Here is a 23,731-nt window from a genome sequence, read left to right on the forward strand (position 1 = left end):
CCTTCTGATTGGTCAGTAGCTGTCACAGCTCAAAATGATTCATAGATATTTTGTTGAGATCACAGCCAAAGCTACAGTAGAAATTTGAAATGAGATGGTATTAAAATGATTTGGCAAGCTTTTAAATATGTATATTATACATTTATACATCTAAGTTTCCCACATAGATGATAAATTCAAATGGCACCAACTGTATTCACGCAGAAGAAAATCCAATAAAAACCTGGGATGTCAAAATTATTTGCATAAATTGACAAAACTAAACTGGATGCCTGGCATAAAGCTGAAATTCGGTATCCATATATATTGTACCAGTTTTGTATTGAAAAGAAAAGGTGCTAGATAAGCTGAAGTCTTCAAAAAGATATGTTTCTTCTTTAAGAGCTAATATTAAACAGATAATTTATTTATTGCTTTATTATTTATTGAATGAAATTTAGGCTGCCACAAAAAATGGCAGAGGGAACTCAGAAATCAGAAAAAATAAAGCAAAATGTATTCCACAATTTGCTTTGAAATTAAAAAAGTCAGTGTATCATATTTCAAAATGCCTACTCAGACTTTTAAAAACAAAAAGCACTTCCTTATTAAAACTTACTTTAAAACATGGATTTTTTTGTTTGTATGATCTAGCCAATTTTGTATACATGTCATTAAAGATCCTGTTCAATCTTTGTAGCCTTTCAGTCATATGGAAAACAAGATTGTTTCCTACTTTACATGTTATCTCCAGAACCTTTCCAACGTATCAGAATGAAAATATCTCAGTATGGCTCTTATACATCTGCAGGCACAAGATCCCTGAGATACAAAATTTTCCTTCTTCACCTTATGCTGCTTTACTTAACAGCACTTCCCAGTGGGTGAGCATAGTGGAACACCCAAGGAGGGGTGGAGGACACTGTGTTCCTCCAGGCACCACAGAGCAACTGGCTTCCTCCAGGACAAGAGACTACCATGCATCTGTGCAAGGCAATGCAACGCAACCCCAGAGGTTCAAATCAGCGGTAATTTCTTAGGCAAAAGTAGTTAAGTGCAACAAGAACTGATCCATGTCTCATTGATTACACAGAGATAGGTTTATCTATATTTATAAATTCTAGTGGGACACTCACCTGGGTCTATTTTCAATATTTGCCTGAGTGAGGCAATGAACTAATTCTCCTCACTGAAAGAATGTCACATAGAAAGTCAAGATAAACAGCTCAAAAGTAGCTGCCTATGCCACAGGTTTCTACAGTTGGGGAGATGAATGCTATGGCATTCAGCAAAGGGGCAGCAAAGGCAGCACTAAAGCAGGTAAGATCACTAGAAATTAATGGGTTTTCATTCAGGTGAGGGAGCAAAGGAGATTCCCCCTCACGGCCATTACTTACAGACAGCAAGTCTGAGAAACTGTCTCAACAGGGAGCATCAGCAGATGTCTTGGAACACATTAAGAAGTTGATCAACAAGAAGTCATCACCTCTAAAGTAACCAAAATGGAAAGCTGCTGGTCTGAAACTTGTGGTGGATAGCCTGAGCATTCAAAACAGCCACAGTGTCAGACAGCTGACAAATAGTAAGGGTATAACGTAAATCTTTAGAAAAGAACTGGGGTGACCCTGGGAACAATAGAGCAAGGTACTTCAGAAAAAAACTATGCTAAGGAAAAGAGCTATTTAGACATATTAGCTAAAGTTGATACAATGGGGATGAGTTGACACCTATTCTGTAAACATGCCTCCATCTCTTATGAAGAAGTCAATGGTCATGTGAATAGGAGTGAAGTCTGAAATAAGTTTTCATTTAATTCTTTCAGAAGAGGCTCTTGAAAAGACTACATTGTCTAAGAAGAGAAGGTTTCTCTCACAGAACAAAAGCTCACTAAAAAACAGAAGAGAGACTACAAATAACAGTTTTCACGGCTGAGGGAAGTTGCCATAAACATCTGGGCAGTAAAACAGCCAACGAAGTTCAGTGTGGATAAACACAATATAATCAATCGTGGGAAAAACAAAATATTCACCTAGCCTACAGAGTAACGGGATAAGTGTAATTTTAAGTACTGATGGGAAAGGAATTCACAGTCTATGTCAATACTGGTAATACAAACTGGGCTGTAAGAGAGATTTAACGCTCAACAGTGTTTACATGTGAGCACGCTCCTTACACAGTCTAGTGCATACCAATCTGCATTCTCCTGGGCAATGCCTGGGCAGGGTGTGAGAGTCGCCATTCTCAACATATCGTCTGCCTGCTGCCAGCCTATTTTCAAATAACTCTAACGGCATGCATGCAGAATGAAATGTGTCACTTGATCTCAGTGTCAGGGAATGGTTGTAGCCTACACTGGCATGACCATCAAAAAAAAGCAGTTCTACTTTCTCCAGCTGACTTCTGGCTGCTCACCCCCATCCTATGCTCATTCTTTTGGCACAAGCATTGCTGCAGCCATACCATAAAACCAGATCAGGAAATAGATCTGGCTGAAAATCAACCATCTTTCCAGGTTTAATTTTTAAGCCAGATCATTTCCCTATTTTTGGCTACTATACAGCTCCGCAGGCAGCTGTGCCAGTACAAATGAGGAGACACAAGGATAAGAATGAGTAGTAGCTGAGGGAAGGCCTACTTCTTTCAGTAGGGATGCTGGTTGTGCAGCTAAAAGTATTAGTTGAACCCGAGAATTAAGCTGGCTCACAAAACATGTAATGATATACTAGCTTGCTCTCTCTTCATCCCCGTTCAACCAGAGACACACATCCCCCCCCTGCTTTTGCATCTGGACAGGCATCTCTGACCAGTGGTGAGCAGGTTCACAGAGCTAGGCTTGTAGGAAAGCATTCACTTTTTGTTTAGATGAACTTTCTGTTTACTCACTCTGGGGACAGAGGAGCACCAATGCCAGCTTAAGGGAAATGGAAAGACCACGCTTTTCATCAGTGGCTATTATCTTTAGCATTGTTAAAATAATCAGATATTAAGAGAAGAGAAAAGACATGTTGTTATCTTCAAAGTAGAAAAATGCAATAGCAAACAGAGAAATTACTTGTATATTATCCTCTCTGGAAGAAGGGTAAGGAAGAATTTTACTTTGCCTACACTGCCAAGATGGCTCGACAGCATTCTGCAAGTGCCACTCAATGGAAGTAGCAAGCAGAAAGCTTAAAAAAAAGAAGACGGACGCTTCCACGTGACTTCTTCTCAAATTGTGAAATTCATTATCAGACAGTGTTGGGAAGACCAGGAAGATCAAATGGGTTAGAAAGGGATCAGACAGTGTAACAGGAAGCAGAGCAGCCAACAGCTATTAAACGTTGCCACAGAAATGCCAACTGGCGGAACGTGGGAAGCCTATGTCCCTGGAAGCGTCAATCTATGCAGGCTCCCTTCCTCCCCTATTCTTTTCCCAAGCATTTGCTACGAGTCAGTATCACTAACAGTAACTTAAAATGGCAGGTCTTATGCCAGGTATGTACTAAAATTAGTGCATAGCATTTTCTAGTTATCATTTAGACTTTGTTTGAGAGTGTTTGAAAACACAGAGGTTTTTTTCTCCTCCTTTAATGGAGAATAAATTAGCAGAAAAATCAAAGGCAAAAGACTGACGAGTCTCAAACAAGTGACATCACAACAAAGATCCTAGACCTACAGTTCTGAAAACAAAGACTTTTTCCATTACAGCATCATTTTTCAGTTGGTGTGACAGGGAACAACACACACACTGTTGTTGTATGCAAAAGCAACTTTCTTGTTGACACGACTGAACCCCCAAAGAAATGCTCTCCTTGCCCAGTGATGATGACATTCCTTCTCTCCTTTTTCCTTGTTGTTGCATCCACTGCCTTCACCTGACACCTTGGTTGACAGGGTCTAAAGGTTCTCAGCTGGTGTGCTGAAGTACTTATCCCTCTTTCCGAGTGGAAGTAGCTGTGCTCCAGCCTCACTCTGCTACCATCATCAAATGAGCAAACTCTAATACGGTGCTGGCAGCAAGGCAGATGAAGACTGCTATTTCTAACTCAAGAAGGATGTTCCCCACTACAGCAAATACTGGAAAAGCTGCCAGATAAGAATTTTTTGTCTAGTAACCTGCGGGGCCTGCTTGGCAATTTAAATGACAGTCATGTTTTGGGGAATTGTAATGTAAATGAGTGATTTAAAGACAGTCTTCCCAAGGCTGCAGGCTATGGTGGTACAGGCTGTTCATAACATCTCACACGGATTGCCTCTTCCATCTCGGAGCCCTGTCTTGCGCACTGCATTGTTCCTGGCACAACCGGCTGGAACTGCAGCTTTTAGCCATGGATCATGGACAGACTGGAGGATTTAGAGAAAGAACTGCCCTTACACCTGCCCTCACCTTTGCAGAGGGTAAGACCATTGATATCACGTTTGTCCTGAAAAAGCACAACTGTGTAATAAAAAGAGTAGTTTCCTGTGGGGTCATAGTTTTAGTGCAACTGTGGCCTCAGCATGGGGTACACTTCTGTGTGCATGCTACACTGTTTCTGTGTCTGCATCAAACTGTAATAACTGCGAAGAAAATAGCTTGTAATTAAGCAACTAGGGAGACAGCAGATGGATACAGACAGATGGGAGCACACTAGGAAGCTATGAGACAATACTGGTCAGGATGACAAGCGATAGTCACAGCACACCATCAGCATAGTGTCTACAGTCTCAATGACAGTTATTGGTGAGTTTTAAGGGCATATTGGAAGGTAATACAGAAAATAGCTTTTTAGATGCTTCTGACAATCCTTTGCAAGGGTGTGGGGCAGAATGGAATAAAGGTGTTTGTCAGAAAACCTAAAAAATGTTTGAGAAGGTGGCAGGTTGCATGTGGAGGCTGGCATTGTGTCCACTAATGCAGATGAAGGGAAGTGTGCATCTTACCTGTCTACCCAAAACCAGTAACGTGACAAAGAATATAAACAAAGAAATTGAGCCCATTGTCTTCAGGTCTTTCAGTATTCCTGGCCTATAAAATAAAAACATAAGTAAAGCAAGCTGCCTAAAAGTTAAAACAAAATTACTTTAGGACAAGAATAAAACTGCAATTTATACTACTTTCCCGTATGTAAACTAAGACCACTTAAATATGATATACTTTATTATTTGATGAAATATTATTATTTCCATAATGAAGTTTTAATTAATTCTACTACATTCTGTGCAAATGTGCCTGCATTTTGAAGTCCAATACTAAGATGAGGATTTAGCAAAAATAATATCTTTGTTTGCTTACAAACGGAGAGCATTTGGTACTTATTCTATACAGAATTCTGAACATTCTATATATTCTGTATATTCTATACAGAAAAAAAGAGATTTTTTCTGCAGTAACACTACTTCCATAATGGAGAGCTGGACCATATCCAGTGAATGTGAAGAAACGGAAACTAAAGCACCCAATTCCCAAGATGACTTTTCATCTCAGAATTACAGGAGGCACAAACTAGATCTTGTACAGAGTTTATTAAAATCTCCAGAGGTAATGGGAAACAATTTGCACTAGCACTCTCCTACTGATGCCACTGAAAGAAGAACCTTGATGAGAAATTTAGGAAGGAAAATACCAACACACAGCTTGACTGGCAAAACCAAGGCTGCCAGAAGCACATGCTAAATCTAACCTGTCATGTGGTATCATCACAGAGATATCCTTTCACTAATGTAATGGAAACACAAAGACCTGGGCTTGTTTATTTAATCTTTAGATTTAAGTGCAAAGAAAACATGCACTTTTTGTTAATTCAGATCCTTTTCCACAGTTGTCTCTGTGTCCTAAAGAACTCAAGCAGTTTAGAGCACAGGAAAAAGGATACTGAAACTCTACTCTGAATATTCAGTTTTTCTGTTGTGGCATATGCACTGCACACTCAGCCTACATAGAAGAGAATCACCTTTTTCTTTTGAAAATGAGGTAGAAATTACATGTGTCCAAAAAACATTTTACACAGCAATACTTAGAGTAATAATTCTGGTCTTTTGTAATATCACCTATAATAAAGACTTCAGCAGTCTCACTGAAAATTTAACATACAAATTTGCAAGCACAGCAAAAAAACATCCAAAGTGTAAGTCTACTATTTTTTTCAATAGCTAAGACTGAATTTGTAAAGTTTTAAGACAATATACTAGTTCTGAGAAAGTTGATTTTCTTTGGCTTGCAGCAAATATGCTTTAACAGCCATAATTATATTCAGCCTTAGGCCTTAACAACCTTAATGATGACTTCTTCCTAATGTTCTTTATTACAAAAATGCAAATTAAACCATACTCTATTTGCTATAGTATGTGATTTAAACACCTTGCCCACACTTGTTTATTTTATCCTAATGCTCTTAGGTGTGACATTAAATCATGTATTAACAGCAGCATGACAATGATTATAAACTGTGACTTAAAGATTATGTAGCCAAACACATCAAAAAAAAATCTGTTCCATGACTTAAGAATTGCCATAGGTAGTATTTAATTTCTATTAATTTCAGAAGGACTGGAATTATCCACCTACCTTCTAAGAGGTGCCATTGCATACATAAATTTGCTGTAGTCATCCAGCATGGGCCCGTGAGTGTGCAGAAGGATAACATTGTAGCCCACCAATGCAATCAACATTATCACCATTTTCAACTCATAATTTATCCTCAGGAAAACGGAACAGGAAATGAGCCCTAATATGCAGCTGTATATAAAATACTGGCAAAGAAAAATCAAATGGAAAATATTTAGAATTTGGCTATTGAGTAGGAAATCATACATAATAAAATGCCCTGGCCAGTTTAAAACAAATTATTGCCTGACCAGTTAAGCACAGAATCTATCACAACATGTAAAGAATCAAAGTACCTGCAACATTATGACTTACAGATAGTCAGTAACAACCAGATGTCGCTATTTCCTAAAATAGACCCTATTTCTTACTAGGCTCCAACTCACCCAAAACTCAGTAGAATCCAGATTATGCACCTAATTTATGCTGCCTAATTTTCATCCTCTGTCACTTTTGATTTACTTGTCTTCAGTAGCGAGGAGTGCCTATACACAGGATACTGATACTGGTGTTGAAGTCTAATGCAAGAGCCTACTGCCAGCAGACTGACAGAAAATTTATTCCTGTGCCACTGTATGGTTTTCACTCATGCTGGAGTTCAATAACTACCCAGTATGTATTAGCAGCATAAGGGTCAAGGTAAAATGTCTAAAGATCTGAAAACAGTAATTTCATTGCCTATATTTGCAGTGTTTATAAACTGATGCAATACGTGCAGTTGTTATGAACCTCATAGATATGTAATTTTACAAACTGTAGAAATATGGCTAAGACATGAAGAATATAAAATTATCAACATCCTTCTGTCAAATCCTCTTGATTTATGACTACATAAGAATACATTTAATTGTTAAAAAAGCTTTTTCTTTCCGATGTCATATATATCAGCAAAAATATCTATGGTTGAAGTTAAATTCCTGGAAAAATATTTTCTCTGGATGCTTTCTGGAAATGGATTAGGGCATCAAAATTAATGCTAAAACAGAAATAATACATCCTCACTAGAAACATTATCTTGCTCCTTAGGATACAGCACCTTTGCCAAAGACGCTTCCTGAAAATTACAGTCCTGTACCTTGTACGGAAGTTACCTTTTCTGAAACTACAAAGCATTCTATTTCTACATATGCTATTTGCAGATTATTGTTGACTTGTTGATGGCAGTACTTTTGACAGAACCTGAATCACTGTATATTAATTTTGGAGGATCACTGAGAAGAATATTTTTCACTGTACCCATCAGACAGAATTGACCTGCCATCTGAATCTTTGCCGTTACTGTAATTTACTTGCAGATCTGTTTGAAATAAGAAATAGAAATAACGGCTGTTCAGAGCCACCAAAAATAAAACTCTGACGGCTGCATTCCACAGGAAGTCACACTCCAAATTCAGTGTTATGTAAAAGAAGCAGCATCCATTTTTCACTCTGTAAGGCATTCTACTCGTGAAATTAGTTTTCCAAAAAGAAACAAGCAAACAAAAGGCCATCTTGAATCCACAACTGGATGCAGTTTGACAAAGACCAAGAAACTTCCAAGTGGAATAGACAGTCTCTGCTAGTGTTCCATAGGAATACATAGACTAGATAGAAAATTTCAGCTAAAATTTCAGACAAGGGTGAATGGATTAGAGAAGAGTGGCACAGCCACACATATAAGAATGTAGACTCCGATATTGTGCATTGCAATGCAAGATTCCAGTAAGCAACAAGCAAGTCAGGAAATGAGTCTGTAGGCAACCCTGCTTGAACAGCCACACCAGGTTATGAAGTTTATTTTTGAAGACGCCACCTTAAACTCTTTCCAACTGTAACTTAAATATATTCAAGGCTATTGTTTCTGAGTGCTCAACACTGCAAACGGATTTTTCAGCTCCTGGAATGGAACTGAAGGAACTGAAATTTCACACTTTTAATAAAAGAATTTGTGAGTTTAGCAGATGCTTAAAGTATTGTAGCTTGAATCCTTCTCTAACCCTTTCAGCTTTTCATACTAATGCAAAAAGACTTGAAAAAAGATCAGATGAGGAACTGCGAACCAAAATGCTTCAAAAGATACACTGCAGAGGAAAGAAGGTAACTGGCATTCTAGCTAGCTTCTCAGAAGGATGCATGCAGCTACAAAGCAGGCAAGACACTAGAAAAGTAACATTTGGTGAAGGAACAGTCAAAGTAAGCATACAGAAAATCAAGACTGGTGGAATTACTGTCATATGTGTGGCATGAGAGCACCGGTCTTTGTCAAAGCACAAAAACTGCAAGCTGCCAAATAGCAGCCTGTCTCCTGGGCCAAGTGGTCTGCTCTCAGTTCATCAAATGAACATGAACTTTCCTACAGAGGAATTAATGTCCAGCTGGGAAAAAATTACAGCTTTTGTGTGCAGGTATACTGTTTCTAAGTGAAGACCCGCTTCAGGCTTGTTCATCCTACACCTCTGTAAAACCTACTGAAGAACAAAAAGGGCTCAAATTACACAGACATCGAGGCTTTTTCCAAGGCAGAGAGCTGCAGGGACACCAATCCTTTGTAGTGACCCTGACCAGAAGATCACTGCAGACTGAAGAGATAGCAACCCACACCGCAGCGCAGCTGAGCAGGCGCAGGTCTGTGCTGTGCTCTGCGCATCCCTTGGCTGTGGGACAACCTCAGCCAGCTCAGCCAAATTCCTGCAACCAAGGAGCCTGCAGGCAGCTCCTGCTGGGTAGCAGTGGTTACGCCACCTCTGCAGCCTCAACTTTATCTAACAGTGCAGCAGCAAGTTCTCATGGACATCATTTTTGTCTGACAGCAGAAATGATGAATAGAAATGTTTCCTTTTAAGAAAATCCTGCAAGAGTTCAAAAGAGGAAAACGCTGGGTAACCTCCCCACAGACGGGATCTGCACCAGATGCCGTCCTTGACTGGAGGACCGTCCGATGCAGCACGATTCAGAGTTCCCAGTATCTGAAGGGATGTAACTCCCTCTACCCTCATTTTAATTCCTGTGCTAGCTCCAATAAATGGCATTCTAACCAATACCTTACAGAGTCTTGAGTGCCTTTCTGTCCTGGTTTCAGATGGGATAATTTTCTTTCTAGTAGCTGGTATAGTGCTATGTTTTTGAGTTAGGTATGAGAAGAAATGTTGATAACACACTGCTGTTTTCAGTTGTTGTCAAGTAGTGTTTATACCAAGTCAAGGATTTTTCAGCTTCTCATGCCCAGCCAGCAAGAAGGCTGGAGGGGCACAAGGAGTTGGGAGGGGACACAGCCAGGGCACCTGACCCAAACTGGCCAAAGGGATATTCCATACCATGTGACGTCATGCCCAGTATATAAACTGGGGGGACTTGGCCTGGGGGGGATCGCTGCTCGGGAGCTAACTGGACATCGGTCAGCGAGTGGTGAGCAATTGGATTGTGCATCACTTGTTTTGTACGTTCCAATCCTTTTAGTATTATTATTGTAATTTTATTATTGTTATTATTAGCATCATTAGTTTCTTCCTTTCTGTTTTATTAAGCTGTTCTTATCTCAACCCACGAGTTTTACTTTTTTTCCCCGATTCTCTCCCCCATCCCACTGGGTGGGGGGTGGTGAGTGAGCGGCTGCGTGGGGCTTAGTTATCGGCTGGGGTTAAACCACAACACTTTCTTACCAGGATCACAGTCCCAGTGCCTTGCACTGGTGCCCGACACCCTTATGATCTTATCTCCAGCCCATTGCATTTGGTCTCTTCTCTTAAATTTTAAGACCTACAGTTCTGTGATTACAAAGATCTTTACTAAAGTATAAAGGGATTCTACTCCAATATGTCTATGGAGAAAAACTTGAGAAGAAAGTCATTGTGGAATTCCCTAGTCAAATAAAGTGTATTCTAGAATTGCATCTTTTAGAAGTTAGTATTATGACTTTTATTTATTTAACATGTGGAGGTGGCAGCACTGATACCACATTGCATTTATCACAGGACGAGACACGCATGACTTGAAATCTCCCAGGCCTAACTCCTATTACATGGAAACTACAAAAGCATCATCGCAAAACTAAACAATAACTAAACACAAGCAAAGTCCCTAAAACTTACTGTGTAATCTTTCCTAAGTCTTTAAAAAGAGCAAAAAAGCAAGCAATACAACTCAGAAAAGTTATTTTGGGGGGTGGAAGAGGGAGACAATCAACCAGTTTGCTTCAAAATGAACTAAATTCTACTGGGGCTGAAATAATTCAAAAATCCCATATTCACTCATTTTAGATGACATAGTCAATAGCTCTGTCAGGTCCACTATCGTAAGTCACAAGAAGTTTATCTGCATGAATAAAGCTTAAAGCTAACACACAGATTCAGAAGACTGAATTTTTAATTTAAGGAAACAAACATTTGTCAGTTAAGTATTCAATATTTCATTCAGTAAAGAGAGAAGAATTTTATTTCTAGTTTTGGGGTTTTTTTTTAAATCGAAAGTAGTAACTCAAAAGGAATTTGTAGCTTTTTCAAGCTAAAAGTTATGCAGTGCCTGAGGATGAAAATGATATGCATTTGAGAGATGTTTAATAAAAAAAGTGAGGGAAAAAGTGTTTAAAAACTTTAGCCGACCTAACCTTTTCCTTTATTATTATCAGAATTGACATTTTAACATAAATTTTGTGACAATTTATCAAAGTTTCTTTGATGAAAGAATGCATTTTAATAGTTTAAAGTCTATAAACCACTAATTGTTAGAAATGTGCCAATCACATGAAGACCTGACAAACATCCTAGTTATACATGAGAAAACAAAGGAAAAACACACACAAAGGTTTTTTTTAAGAACAGCAGATTGAATCTTAATAATAAGTATCATTTATGAAAACTGTATCCTTCAGATGCTTGTTGGACAACTTACTGGTAAAACAGAAAGCAAAATACCTTTCAAGATGTTTAAAATCATAACAAGTAATATAAAAAAGATGACTAGAAAACCTGCTAATTAAAAAAGCAAACAAATATAAATTATCTTTGGAACAACTTATTTCTATGTGCTTGTGAGTGCCAACATATGCAGAGGCTGCGAGGAGGACTCCATCATTTCTTGGACAACAAGGATAACCTGATGTCAGGGCCAAAAGAAGACACAGGCACCTATACATACCTGGTGGTATTTAGTTAGCTAAATTTGAAAATGAGTGAATGAGCTGTTTCATGTAAAACATACTGGTCTCATCAATTCTGCACAGAGATAAAATTATCTCCCTTCTCCTCTTGCTGCGTCCTGCTTATTCATCCAAGGACTGTTGATCTATTTTGGCACAATATACAGCCTGTTATGTTCAACAAAGGTCTATTGTAATCCCTTTAAGAATGATTGCTCCCTAGGATACAGATCCCATTTTTGCAGGAATGTCCTCCTCCCTCTTCTTGCATGTGCCGCTGTGCTTTTGTTCACACTAAGACATCTGCTTCAAATCAGTTCAGATCTTTTAAACAGTTTATATAGTGGTACATGAGTGTTGGATTTCCCCCCTTCCACCCCTCCTCTTAATCAAATATGCAATGACAGAAATGTGACGATCACAGATTTCACATTTACTGCCAGGTCAATGATGGAAGTGGTGAATATTTTCAGGTCTACCACTGGTCCTTGTGAAACCTGTCTGCAGACCGACCTGGCTTGCTTACTGACAGCGATGTGGAGCTTTCAGTGCACAGCCTGCTTTGCAGTTGCTGTGTGTCCTCCTGTATCTCGTAACACCCATTTGTTGGCATGGGTGAGCTACGCTTCTTAGTTATCAGACTGTTTCCTGCTTTTTAATCTGACATTCATTAAAACCTCTATTTTCAGAAGTACTAACCTCCTCTAACTTCCCACTTCCTCCAAATGCAGTTGCAGATGACTGAAAAAACATTAAGCTTTTGCTGCAGTCTTAAAAACTGGTGGGTGTTTAACTTCAAGCAGATACAGCAACAGTCAATTTACTATAATTGTTGTAAACAAACAAAGAAATGTAAAATGAACTTACCGGTAGGAAAAAACAGTTGTTTTGTATACACCACCGTGTCTGATTACTTGAATTAGGAAAACTTGCATTTGATGAATTAAGAACTGAGGGGAAAGCTTTCACAGCATTATCCAGGAAAAACTAGAGAAAAAACAACATATAATCCATTACCTTGTTAGCTGTTTAAGGTCAAAATAGAGAAGAGAAATGAAGAAGTGGAGAAAGCCTTGCCAGTAATCATTTAACTTTGGTATTTCACTGCAAATTGAAATAGAAAAGGGAAAATGACATCACTTGATTAGTTGTTCCTGCATGCTGAGACAAAAACAACTTTGTTAACCTCCATCTGACACTTTCCATTTGAATAAAAGACCAAAGGCTCTTTGTTATGTTACTTTCATATATCAGAAGCTCACACACACGAGAGATGATGAAATAAATTCAATATGAATAATCCCTGGGTTTACCTCAACTGAACCTCCTATTTAAACACAGGAAGAATTAAAGAAAGAATAAGAAGTCTTTGTTGAAGTTGGTTTACACAGATGTAATCCTTCTTATAGTAACAATGACAATAATATTGGTACTAATGTTACTGAAACAGAAGAATGGAACCAGTATCTCCTGGGTCATCAAATTTAGCCAGTTGATGTCATGGGTAACCACCACCATACAGTACCCTTTGATGTACTGACCCAGTGCTTTCTTCATAAGTTCGATTTGAATACATTAATTCCACTGCTTTGAATCTCACCACTTAAACTGTTTCTGAGTTTAACCAGTATTCATGGCCAGCTCCCCCTTTTTTTTTTCTTCTTGTGCTAATCTCATCCTTTAGCTTTCAGATAGCTCCTTTCTCTCCCTAGTATTTACGCTGCCAATACTTAATGCCATCTCAGCCTTCACTATGCTCAGCAATCTATGTTTTTCTAGTTTCTTCCCAGAAAACAAGCTCTTCATTCCTCTGATCATTCTAGTAGTCACCCTCTGTACATACCTCTTTCAATTCAACCTTCTGGGTGACTAAAACTGTAAACACACTTCCCAGATTTATCAGTGAGTTCTGCAATAGCATTAATACTAATTCTACAGAAAATATGTTTTCATACATCCTAGAATGACAGCTCCCTTGCTCACAGCTACAAAACCTTAGTAACTCACCATATCTCACGCAAGTGGGGCTCAGACAGATCATGAAGTTACAGCAGCTTAACACATTGCTGCACACTGACATAATCCCAACCCCTAACATCATGCTCAGCAAATGTGAGGTAGTTTTCGTTTGCTGGGGCTCACTTAGCTAAATGTGGTTTATACTTACCATGAGTTAAGAGCAGTCACATGGGTGGTTATTGTCATTCAGCTGAGTTGTCATTAAACCCACATAATTAATCAAAATCCTGAAATCATGGCATCTCTACCTGATGATCTTCCAACTTTTATCAGAATTTCTTGTCACTGGTCTGTCAGGCCAACCATAATCTCACACTCTGTACTAAATTTCATCCTAGTTGTTTTACTCCAATCCTCAGCTGACTTCTTCCTTTCCAAAATCCCAAGCCTCCCCTCACAGACATTGCCTGTCACCTTAATTTCATCAGTGAATTTCACTGTCCCTCTCATATGCTCTATATGAAAATCCACACCAGGCTGACTGTTGCAGAACTCCACAGGTTGCCTCCTTCTCACCCATTGTTCTCTGCACGTAGCCAGTTTGTAACCCACCTCTAAGTTCTTTTCCCATCCCCATCTTTACCTACTGCCCCAGAGAAAAACTGCTCAGTTCACTCAGAGTAACCAAATCCGGATCAAAATGGTTTGTTGATTTCCTTACTAACACTAGATCTGGTCAGCCATAGCTCTCTGTAGCCATGTCCTGAAAACTTCCAAGTATGGATACCCCACAACCCCCCTTGGCAATTTTTCCCAGTGCTGTACTACCTGCACAGTGCCTTTTTTTTTTAAAGACTATCCAACCTGCCAGGCTACCACCCGTGGTCGGTGCCCCTGGCTACGTTTTGTGGCGCTGCTGAGAAGAGTTTGAAACCAGTATCAACGTAACACCCCTTCAGCAGAAGCAGGACCGATTACGCGCCCATGAAGGTGATCAATATGCCACCTGTTACCAAGACTGCTTTATAAGAAGTTGGCACGACCTATGGAGGAACATGCAGAACGGGCTCACCTTTGTTTGTTTGCACTTTCAGGTTGCCTCCCTTTACAAACACGCTGCTCTGACTGTTTATGTGCAACTGCACATAATTAACCCGCAGTCAGTGAACTATACATTCAGGATCAGTATCAGTAATACGACAGATAAATCACAATACCAGACCCTACAAAATGTTAATAAACACCTACACATTTTGAAACATCCTTCTGTAACCGACCCCGAAGAGCTCTAATCAGGCACCGACGCATAACTCTAAAGGCTGTGTGGGTTAAACACACACTCTCCCACTTCTGGGAGTGGGGGTTACCCTACTTGCGCAGGAGAGGTAGGTGCTCTAGCTTTATGGGTACCTGTGCTGCTCTGCACAACCTGCCGATGCCCGAGCCGGTGAGAAAGCGCCGGGCGAGCTCCTGCGCGGGGACAAAGCTGAGGCGTGGGTCCCTGTGGGTGCTCCGTGGCGTGGGTCCCTACGGGTGGTCCGCACTGTCGCCCCACCGCCGCAGAGCAGCAGCTCACAGCCTCCTGTCCCGTGGGGAGCCTGCTCCCACTGCCCGAGGCGCGATGCCGGAGGGGTGACTTTGGGCACTGCCGGACCACGGTTTGGCCGGCAGCTGGTTCCACTCGTAGGTCCCTGCCTCCTGTTACGGATCTCCATGCTGCTTTTATACTTTCTTCCACACTGTTTCCTACTTTGCTTCAAATTCCCTTTGAAGTGCCTTGGTTTCTGTTTAACCCAGCTGATGCTGGACGTCCTCTTTAACAGGAACCATTTGGGGTAAATGCCCTCCAGACAGCTTTTTAACGCATTTAATCCCCCTCCCTGTCCCCAACTATTTACACTGACATTCTCATCTTAATAAGTGTTGTTAACCAGGCCATTTGCCAAGGGTGGGCAAAGAGAGTCTCCACATCCCACTAATAGTGCATTTACTTTTTTTGCTAACATGAAATAACTGTATTTAGTTTCAGAATCCCATCCCACACACGTCCACAGAGTAAAAGATTATGTACCACGAACTCAAACACAGTTATATTATATATACGTATATATGTATATATATTATACCCATTCATTTCTGTTAAAGCATTTTAATTTTGTTTTTGAGGTTTGTACAGGGCATCTCTAACCTATAAAAGTTACCTGTATACACAGAATGCTATATGAAATTTGGCATATCTGTGAATACATAAATAAACACAGAAAGGAAAAAAAAAAGGATATGGCAATGTTGTCATCTCCCATGAGCCAAACAACACTTATTTCTGAATGATGTGTTTGTACTTGTCTTTCTTGTCTCTCATCAGTTATCTACATCTGCTATCACGCTTCAGAGATATATATTGTTCTTCAACATAGTATTTTTTTGTAAGAGACAGCTCAGTCCTACTAAGCAGTCACACCTACTCAAATGACTCAAATGAAAGCAATATTTTTTATGAATACCAATGTTTGCCAGGGAACATCTGAGCACACTACCATTAAATTCTCATTTTAACTTCATATATTCTAACAGCTTTTTCTTCTCTTGTGTTCATATAATCTGCAATCTTCAGTTGTGAGTTTTTTGCCTCACACAAGGACAATACCTGCTGTGCTGCTATTTCTTTCAACAGGAACCATGTGGTGACAGACCCTCCCCCCACAACATGGGATAAGCAAGTTTGTGCATTTTGCTTGTTATCTGACCAAGAATCTGCACAAGACTACGTCATACACTAGGTTAGACCTTACTAAGAACAAAGCCAACTTTCTCACTAAGGTACTTTCAACCCTTCTGTACAATCCACAAGGCACCAGAACTCAGGCTTCACAATGAACATGGTCTGATAGCTGTAAACGTGGCCAAGTCGGATGGGTGGTATCTCATCTTACTAAGCAAGTGGGCTTGCTGATTTGCACGTTAATGTGCATAAAATAGCATCCTACTGAGAAGAAGGAAAGGTGGCAAAATTTAATATTAAGTGCACTAATCAAATGCACATTGAATTAAACAATTATGGAATAAACAATAAAACGTGCAAAGTTTCAATAGTTACTGTGTGAATGGGTTGACCCCTTGATAGGTGGGCAGGAGGGAGAGAGCTGGGAAATACCCCTCCATTGAACTACGGAATCATAGAGCAAAAGGCAAAATTAATTGATTCAAGTACCACACATAGTTCAACTGTGGTCATCAGCCTGTGGTAGCACGATGTCATGCAGTAGCCATCTGTAAAGACAAATACTACTATCATCTTCTACGCAAAAAGAAGGCATAGGCTTCCCTCAGAACACTAACAAGTGTGCTTTCGCACACGAGCGAGAAACCCCGCAGACCAGGGGTAAGCTCTTTAGGAAGTAGGTGCTCCAGGAACAGTGGTTCCAGAGCAGAGCTGTGCTTAACACGTAAGCAGCAAAAACAAAGGTCTGGCGTGCTACTAAAAAATGCAGCTCAACCGAATTTACAGCTTACGTTTAATTAGATCCCTTCACGGTTTTCTCTTCTTTATTATAAAAAATTACACTGGAAATGGACTACAAAGACGAGTATAAAAACCATCTTTGTCGCTGTCCCTCTCTCTCCCTACTACCTCCTTGCCTGATATGAACACGGAAGTATACTTTAAATTAATTTTCCACCATTCCAGAAGAGCTATGCAACCTCCTCAAGACACAATGGTCTACAGTTTTTATAGTGTTGTTGTAAACAAAGTTGTTCATGTTTGTGCCCTACTCTTTTGTTCAGCAAAAGATAGAGTGAGAAGAGTATACTTTTAAGTATAGCAGAAGCATGCAGGTCTGGTATCAGGTTGAACTAGAGGATTTGCATTTTTCTTAAAAAAAATGAATTAATGATGTTTTTGTTCAGCATTGCTCTTCTGTTCGAACCTCTAAGTCAAACATGCAGGACTCCTCTTGTTAATTATAAATTTTTCTACCAACTCTCCAAATATCCGTGTGGCTGAGGAGAACATTCTTCTCAAAATGTGTATCACTGCTTCATTTGAAGAATGGTAGTTGTTCTGATAGCTGAGTCAGGAATTTATCCCCAGATCCCCATGTGAATGCCCCAAGAATAATACAGAGAATCGCAAATTCTGGTATCATTCCTCATCTTCACAAACTCAGAAGCAGAAGTTTAAGGAGAGCCTGGAACGCTAAGTACTTACCTAGATTATTAAGGATTTTTTGAGTAAATAAGAGGGTGATGCTGAGACATCGGTAAGTTGGAAAAGGATGATGAAGATCCAGAGAGTACTGCACTGCACTGAATATGATTTTTAGAGCATTTTTCTCTGGGTTTGTACAAGACTTCTTAGCTTCCAAGTGCTCATGCATCTACGTTATTTGGTGTCCTGTGGTGCGTCTCTTGTTAACAGTCAAACTTACCAAACTCAAGTTTTTGATAATTTCGTTTTTAATAAAACATTGTGTGCTAAGTGAAAATGCATAATTATCTATGTGTCCCCATGTATCCAAGTCCCAGCCTCCCTGCAGAGGCAATATGCAGTGGCAAGCAACTGCCTTGTTCAAAGCTCCCAGCAGCATTCTGTAAGGGAGATGAGGAGCCTGCTGGGCCTTTACAGAATCAGATACCATCATGGTCTTTGACACATATGGAGTGATGTTCACTTATGTGGGTTCATCTTTGCTGGATGTGGAGCAAACGATCTCGTGTGACAGCACGACTCTTATCTCTCCCTACGCACTTGAATGACACCAGAACTGCTGTAAACATTATTTCAGGACAGTTAGAGCCAAGTGCTTGCTATCTCACCTGCTAGTGCATCTCCGCTAGTCCAGTGTACCAAGACTGATACTGATTTTAGTAAGTTTCTTAAATTCTATCTGTAATCTGGAATGGATTTGTGATGGGGCCCTGCATGTACCACTTAAATGACATGACTGCAGCTGTGCATTCCCCTTTCTCCTTCCAACTCCTCAGCCAGGTCAAGCTCTAGGCAGTGTTGGTTTATTCTTCTTAAAAGAAATGCATTAGGCACCCTCCAAAATAGGGTCTTCAATGTGCTAGTCACTGTAGAGACATATAACTACAGCGTATCTGCCAAAGAGCTTGCCTATATAAAAATGCAGCACTGAACAAGGTCAGCAACTGTATTAACAGAGTTAGCTACACTAAAAGGAAGGTAAACTAAATAAACCAACTTTCTACTATGAGACTGGAAGCAGGTTTGCTTAATTGTTTGTCATTATTAAAACACGGGATAAGAGCCATGACTAGAGGGAGAACAATATGGGGCCAATACCTGCATAATTTATGGCAGCTCGTGCTCATAGACATACATTAAACAATGGAGCAGAAATACTCAAACCTCTGTCAGTCTTCACATTTCTAAAGACATGTTCTTTCAAAGGAGATAGTCCAGTTGTTCAAAATTCACTGGATGACAGACAGGAAAGCAAGTAACATCCTGACTCCGAAAGCTGGTAGTCAGGGCACCCTCCTGGGACAGTATAGCCCTGAGAACCTGCTGCTGTGCCAAGAACCATTCATGCAGTTGATGCAGAAGCCGCTGAAGCAAAGAGCTCTTCCAGGGCTCTTTCATCGTGCCACTTTTACTGAGATCACATGAATCCCAGAGGATGGTGAGGCACAATCATTTGATGTATCATATACCATCATTCATTTAGCTTCCAAGAGTCGACCCTGTGCAGCCATGCAGTCCCATTGTCTCTCCGAGATGTCTGGATTGTTCCCTGCAATACACTTTCTCATGTTCTGTTTAATGCAGGTCAGCTTGGAAAAAAAGTCTTCCTCAGCCATTGATTGTTGCCCTACTCTGTATAGCAGATCTAATGCTCAATGGAAACAGCATTAGTCACCCTCTCCCTTCAGCTAAGAAGTATTTGATGCTTATGTCACATTAGCTGTTTTTTAACTTCCCTCCACTGATCATGACTATATACCTCTCAAACGTGAAGACTAGATTCAGATGCCTGCTGAAACAACTAATTTGAAATAAAATTGCACCCCTACTCTTTTCTAATGTCCCTTGACCATAAAGACTGAGCTTTATTTGACATTTCGGTCTTAATTATGATTTATTAGGTGTGGGATGGTTAGACGCTTTTTATCTCCATGAAATCTTAATGGCTACATTTTGCCTTTTTCTTCTGAAAGAGTTCAGGGAAATAAATGCAGTTAATGGACTCTGCTATTAAGTACATGTTGCTTGGAGATATAATAATGATACTTCAGAGTCTCTCCCACAATTTGCTATTAATATTAAGGAAATGCAAATTTCACAATCACATTTAAAGTCATTTTTGCTAGTCAAACTATTAAGGTTTATTTTCAAGGTGGGAATTGTACTTAAAATTATCATCTCATGAATATCATGGAACATGATTATTTGTAATACTGCAGTCATTACCGGTAAGGCACAAAGGCTTTAAAATACAGCCTATTAAGTTTTACTGTAACATTCAGTCCACACAAAAGTGGACTTGAACCAATAAAATCAAAAACTTTTTCTAAAAATGATGTACTGAACAACTTCTTTTTTGCTAAAATGTCTTTTACTAGTTGAAGGCCAAATTTGAAGTGGGCTGTACACAATAGTATAACTTCAGTCTAAGAAAAAACAGTTCCTGACCATATCTTCTTTTACACTTTTTAACTTAATAAATAACCATATGGTTGCATGAACTCTAACCCAAAGTATACTTTAAACCCAAATAGGTTATTTCATTTCTTCTTATACATTTATAGAGTTCAAAATAAGACAAAGTCTAATCTGACCTACATTTTACAAGCTACTCCATCTCTGGGTTTTGTCGTGTAGTATGCCAAGTAACTTTTGCTTGGCTTAAGGTTATCGTTCATAAAGACATATAGTCTTCAGCTACAAGGACAAGAAGTGATGGAGAATCAACTTTTCAGAAGAATTTGTTCCCACTGCTAACTGCCTTCACTGCTAAAAAGTGAGCTTATTTTCTCATTTTCCAGCCACTGCTGCTTTGAGTTTTTTTCCCTACCAGCCTTAAACACCAAATTCAATTAGCTGAATTTTAAATTCCCAAGCATGGAGTTGTTTTTCAGTCTATCTCCTCTCCTTAAAAAAAGCAAGAGAAAGAAAGGAAAATATCTACTTTTCAGTAAAGAAAACCAACAAAACCAAGATTAGGATCATTTGGTAGAAAAAATGGAGAGAAGGTTCTACCAGAAATTTCAAGTGTTCACATTTGAAATCCCACATTACATCATTCTGACAAGTTTAGTACTTACTGTAACAAATGGTTGTCTAAGGGTCCCCTGAAATGTTGTAGGAAAACAAAATAAGACAGTGTAGGTATTACCAATTTTTAAGTCCTTTATGAACCTCAAGTAACAAAAGTACCAGAAACTCAAGGAAGCACTAGAGTTGCAATTTCAAAAGCACTGAAGTGCAAATCTCACTCACTTGAAATGTGACTAATATCTACACATTCACGTTGTAATGAAAACATTACCTAAATAAATATTACGGTTCCCTTTTTGCAGATAAAGAACTGACCTGGAACACTTTCACAGGTTTACAAACAGAATCAGCCTCAGCCAACAGGGCAAAACAAAGGAATTTGATCCCATATACTGCTCATCCCATTAGACAACATATCCTTCAGAATAAACGAGGACGTTAAGATTCAGTCTTTAGGCAGACTAATGACAGATCTACTCTGTATTTGCTATAGTCACAAAAGAATAATAGAATTACATGGATTTTCCCCATTAGGAGAGAAAAGAAAAGCACAGGTTGAAATGCCTAAATTAGAGGTAAGCCCTAACAAATTTGTAGTTCAGTACCTTTGAGGTTTTGATGTAACTTTCGAATTTTTTTCCTTTTTCAAAAAAAGAGACAAGCAAATGAAATTCAATAATGTATAAATTATGATCATTTTGTGATCAGCAGAGGAGAATCACAAATCTGAATAAAGCTTAGTTTGTTTCGCACACATCCTGTGAGGAGATACTTCATGCTTTGAGCAATATGCTGCTTTTCTAAGCAATGTGCAGGTGAGCAAGGGATTTGAACAATTCAAACCTGGGATTTAACTATCTTCTATTCCTTATAAATTACATTCTTCTTTAATAAACTTAGCCAGGATCTGAGCTCTTGCTGAGCATCCCATTTGCAGAGGTCCCCATTATACACTATGTTTTCTGTTGCTCTGCTTTACATTTCTGTCTCTGGCAATCATTAACATGTAGGTTCCTGGCATAGCCATGGGCCATAAAGTCGACATCTAAACAAATACTGAACCAAAAAAAGATATTAAAAGAACAAAAAAACAAGAAAAATTACACTTTCTTCCCTTACCATGTTGAACACAGCCATAGTTAATATTATAGCAGTGGTTGTCAATGTAAGAGTGATCCGTGGCCAAGGACGGTTTGCAATTATTCCAGATGATTTCAGGATCCACAACAATGAAGCTGATGCTTTCTTGCTACATTGCTAAGTGCAAAGAGTTTAAAAAAGAGAAAACAAAAATAGCCTTAGTATATTTAATTACTATAAACAAGGGTAGAATTAAGAAGGCTCAAGATTGAGGGCAGCATTAATCTTGAAACATTGTACAGAAACATTCAACTATTATATTCTCATAAGAGTTACAGACCATGATTACACATGAAACTAAATGCAAGTTTAGTTAAAATATCTGCCATAACATCAATTCTGTTGAATAATTATAATTTGCAAGTACCTTATTAAATATTCAATATATATTACTAATAATAAGAAATACAGAGTTTACAGCAGTGTCATTACCTCTAATATCAGTAAAAAAACAAGCAAACAAACTGACCTCCCCTGCCTCAATTGAAAGAGCAGTATTTAGTAGCCTCTGGAAACTTCAAAATCTAAATAGTGACTCTGCAAAGTCTTTGACAGAGACAGAGGACTCCTTATGCAGGATATAGGCTGTACTCATATCCCTGGCAGTCTACAAAACAGTGGGGTTTCTGGGTTTTTCTTTCATTTGTTTGGAGACTTGTTTGACAGTTTATGTGAAAGGTAAGTCAGCAAGGTAAATCAACCTTCCCTAAAACTATCTAGAAAACAAACAAGCATTTCATACAACAACTGGACTTACAATTGGATACAAAGAGCATTTAGTGAATAGAAAATTTTTCTTATATAGTGGCAAAAATTAACAATAAAAAAGCTCTGACTCATTTAACCTGCTTCGAAGAACACATTGCAATAGCCTCCATTCATTCATGCATAGTGCCCAGAGGCACCAGATGCTCACACAGAATAAATAACAATTTGTGGCACATCCAATAAATATTAATTTTCCCAAAACTTTAGCAATGAGGAGATAAGATTGCCTAGAAGCATCTTGTGCCCTTTCCAAATGTCAAATTAATCTACACTGAAACCTGTGTAAAAAAGGCAATGAAAAGTTAAGGAACACAACAGTCCCACAAAAGCATTCACATTTATCAACTCGTTTTCTCTATTTACTTACTCTATTATCAGAGATCACTTTACCTATTGTTTTCACCCCAGCTACAGCAATCATCAGAGACACAAGCACAGGAAGTCTCTGAAATGAGAACTCAAGCACTAAAAACTACTAAATACAGGACTTCATTTACAGCACTTATCTCTTAGTTCAGGTTCAAGAGCTTCGGCACATCATGCTAAATTACACTATTACCCAACACGCGTGATGTAGTTTGCATGAAGGTCTTTGTCATACTGCATGTAACTATTTCCCTCCTAATTACACACTATTTGGACAAGTCCACTATATATCTAGAACTTTTTTACATATTGTTTCCCCTTACGACAGGGAGTTTTGCATACTGGATTGGACAGATTCTGAATGAATGAAGTCAGTTTTCAGGAAGGGCAAAACAATAATTGGAATCTCAAGGATGGACAAAGAAAAGGGAAAAAATAGACAGCTTTATATACACATTACTCCTCCCCCATATTAAAAAAAAACCACATAAGCTCAAGGGACCTGCATTTTTGAGCAAGAAACTCCTGCTCAAATTCCTTTTTGAACTTCCAAACCTTGTTCTCCACCCCTAAGTACATAGCAAATATCAAGATAATT

The 23,731-nt window shown here is 39.0% G+C and overlaps 1 protein-coding gene across 2 annotated transcripts in view; it reads right to left on the reverse strand.

The window, feature by feature from the left end:
* The window catches only part of ADCY2 (adenylate cyclase 2), a 225,566-nt gene that overhangs the window by 17,257 nt on the left and 184,578 nt on the right, over positions 1-23,731 (reverse strand). For both annotated transcript variants that reach the window (XM_052782027.1, XM_052782036.1), the window contains 4 exons: positions 21,979-22,116; positions 12,525-12,644; positions 6,506-6,690; positions 4,882-4,966 (listed from right to left, as the gene is read on the reverse strand). In XM_052782027.1, coding sequence (XP_052637987.1) covers positions 4,882-4,966; positions 6,506-6,690; positions 12,525-12,644; positions 21,979-22,116 — 528 coding nt within the window. The remainder of the gene's footprint in view (positions 1-4,881; positions 4,967-6,505; positions 6,691-12,524; positions 12,645-21,978; positions 22,117-23,731) is intronic.

Source organism: Harpia harpyja, chromosome 1, assembly GCF_026419915.1.
Source record: "Harpia harpyja isolate bHarHar1 chromosome 1, bHarHar1 primary haplotype, whole genome shotgun sequence".
Taxonomy (NCBI): Eukaryota; Metazoa; Chordata; class Aves; order Accipitriformes; family Accipitridae; genus Harpia; species Harpia harpyja.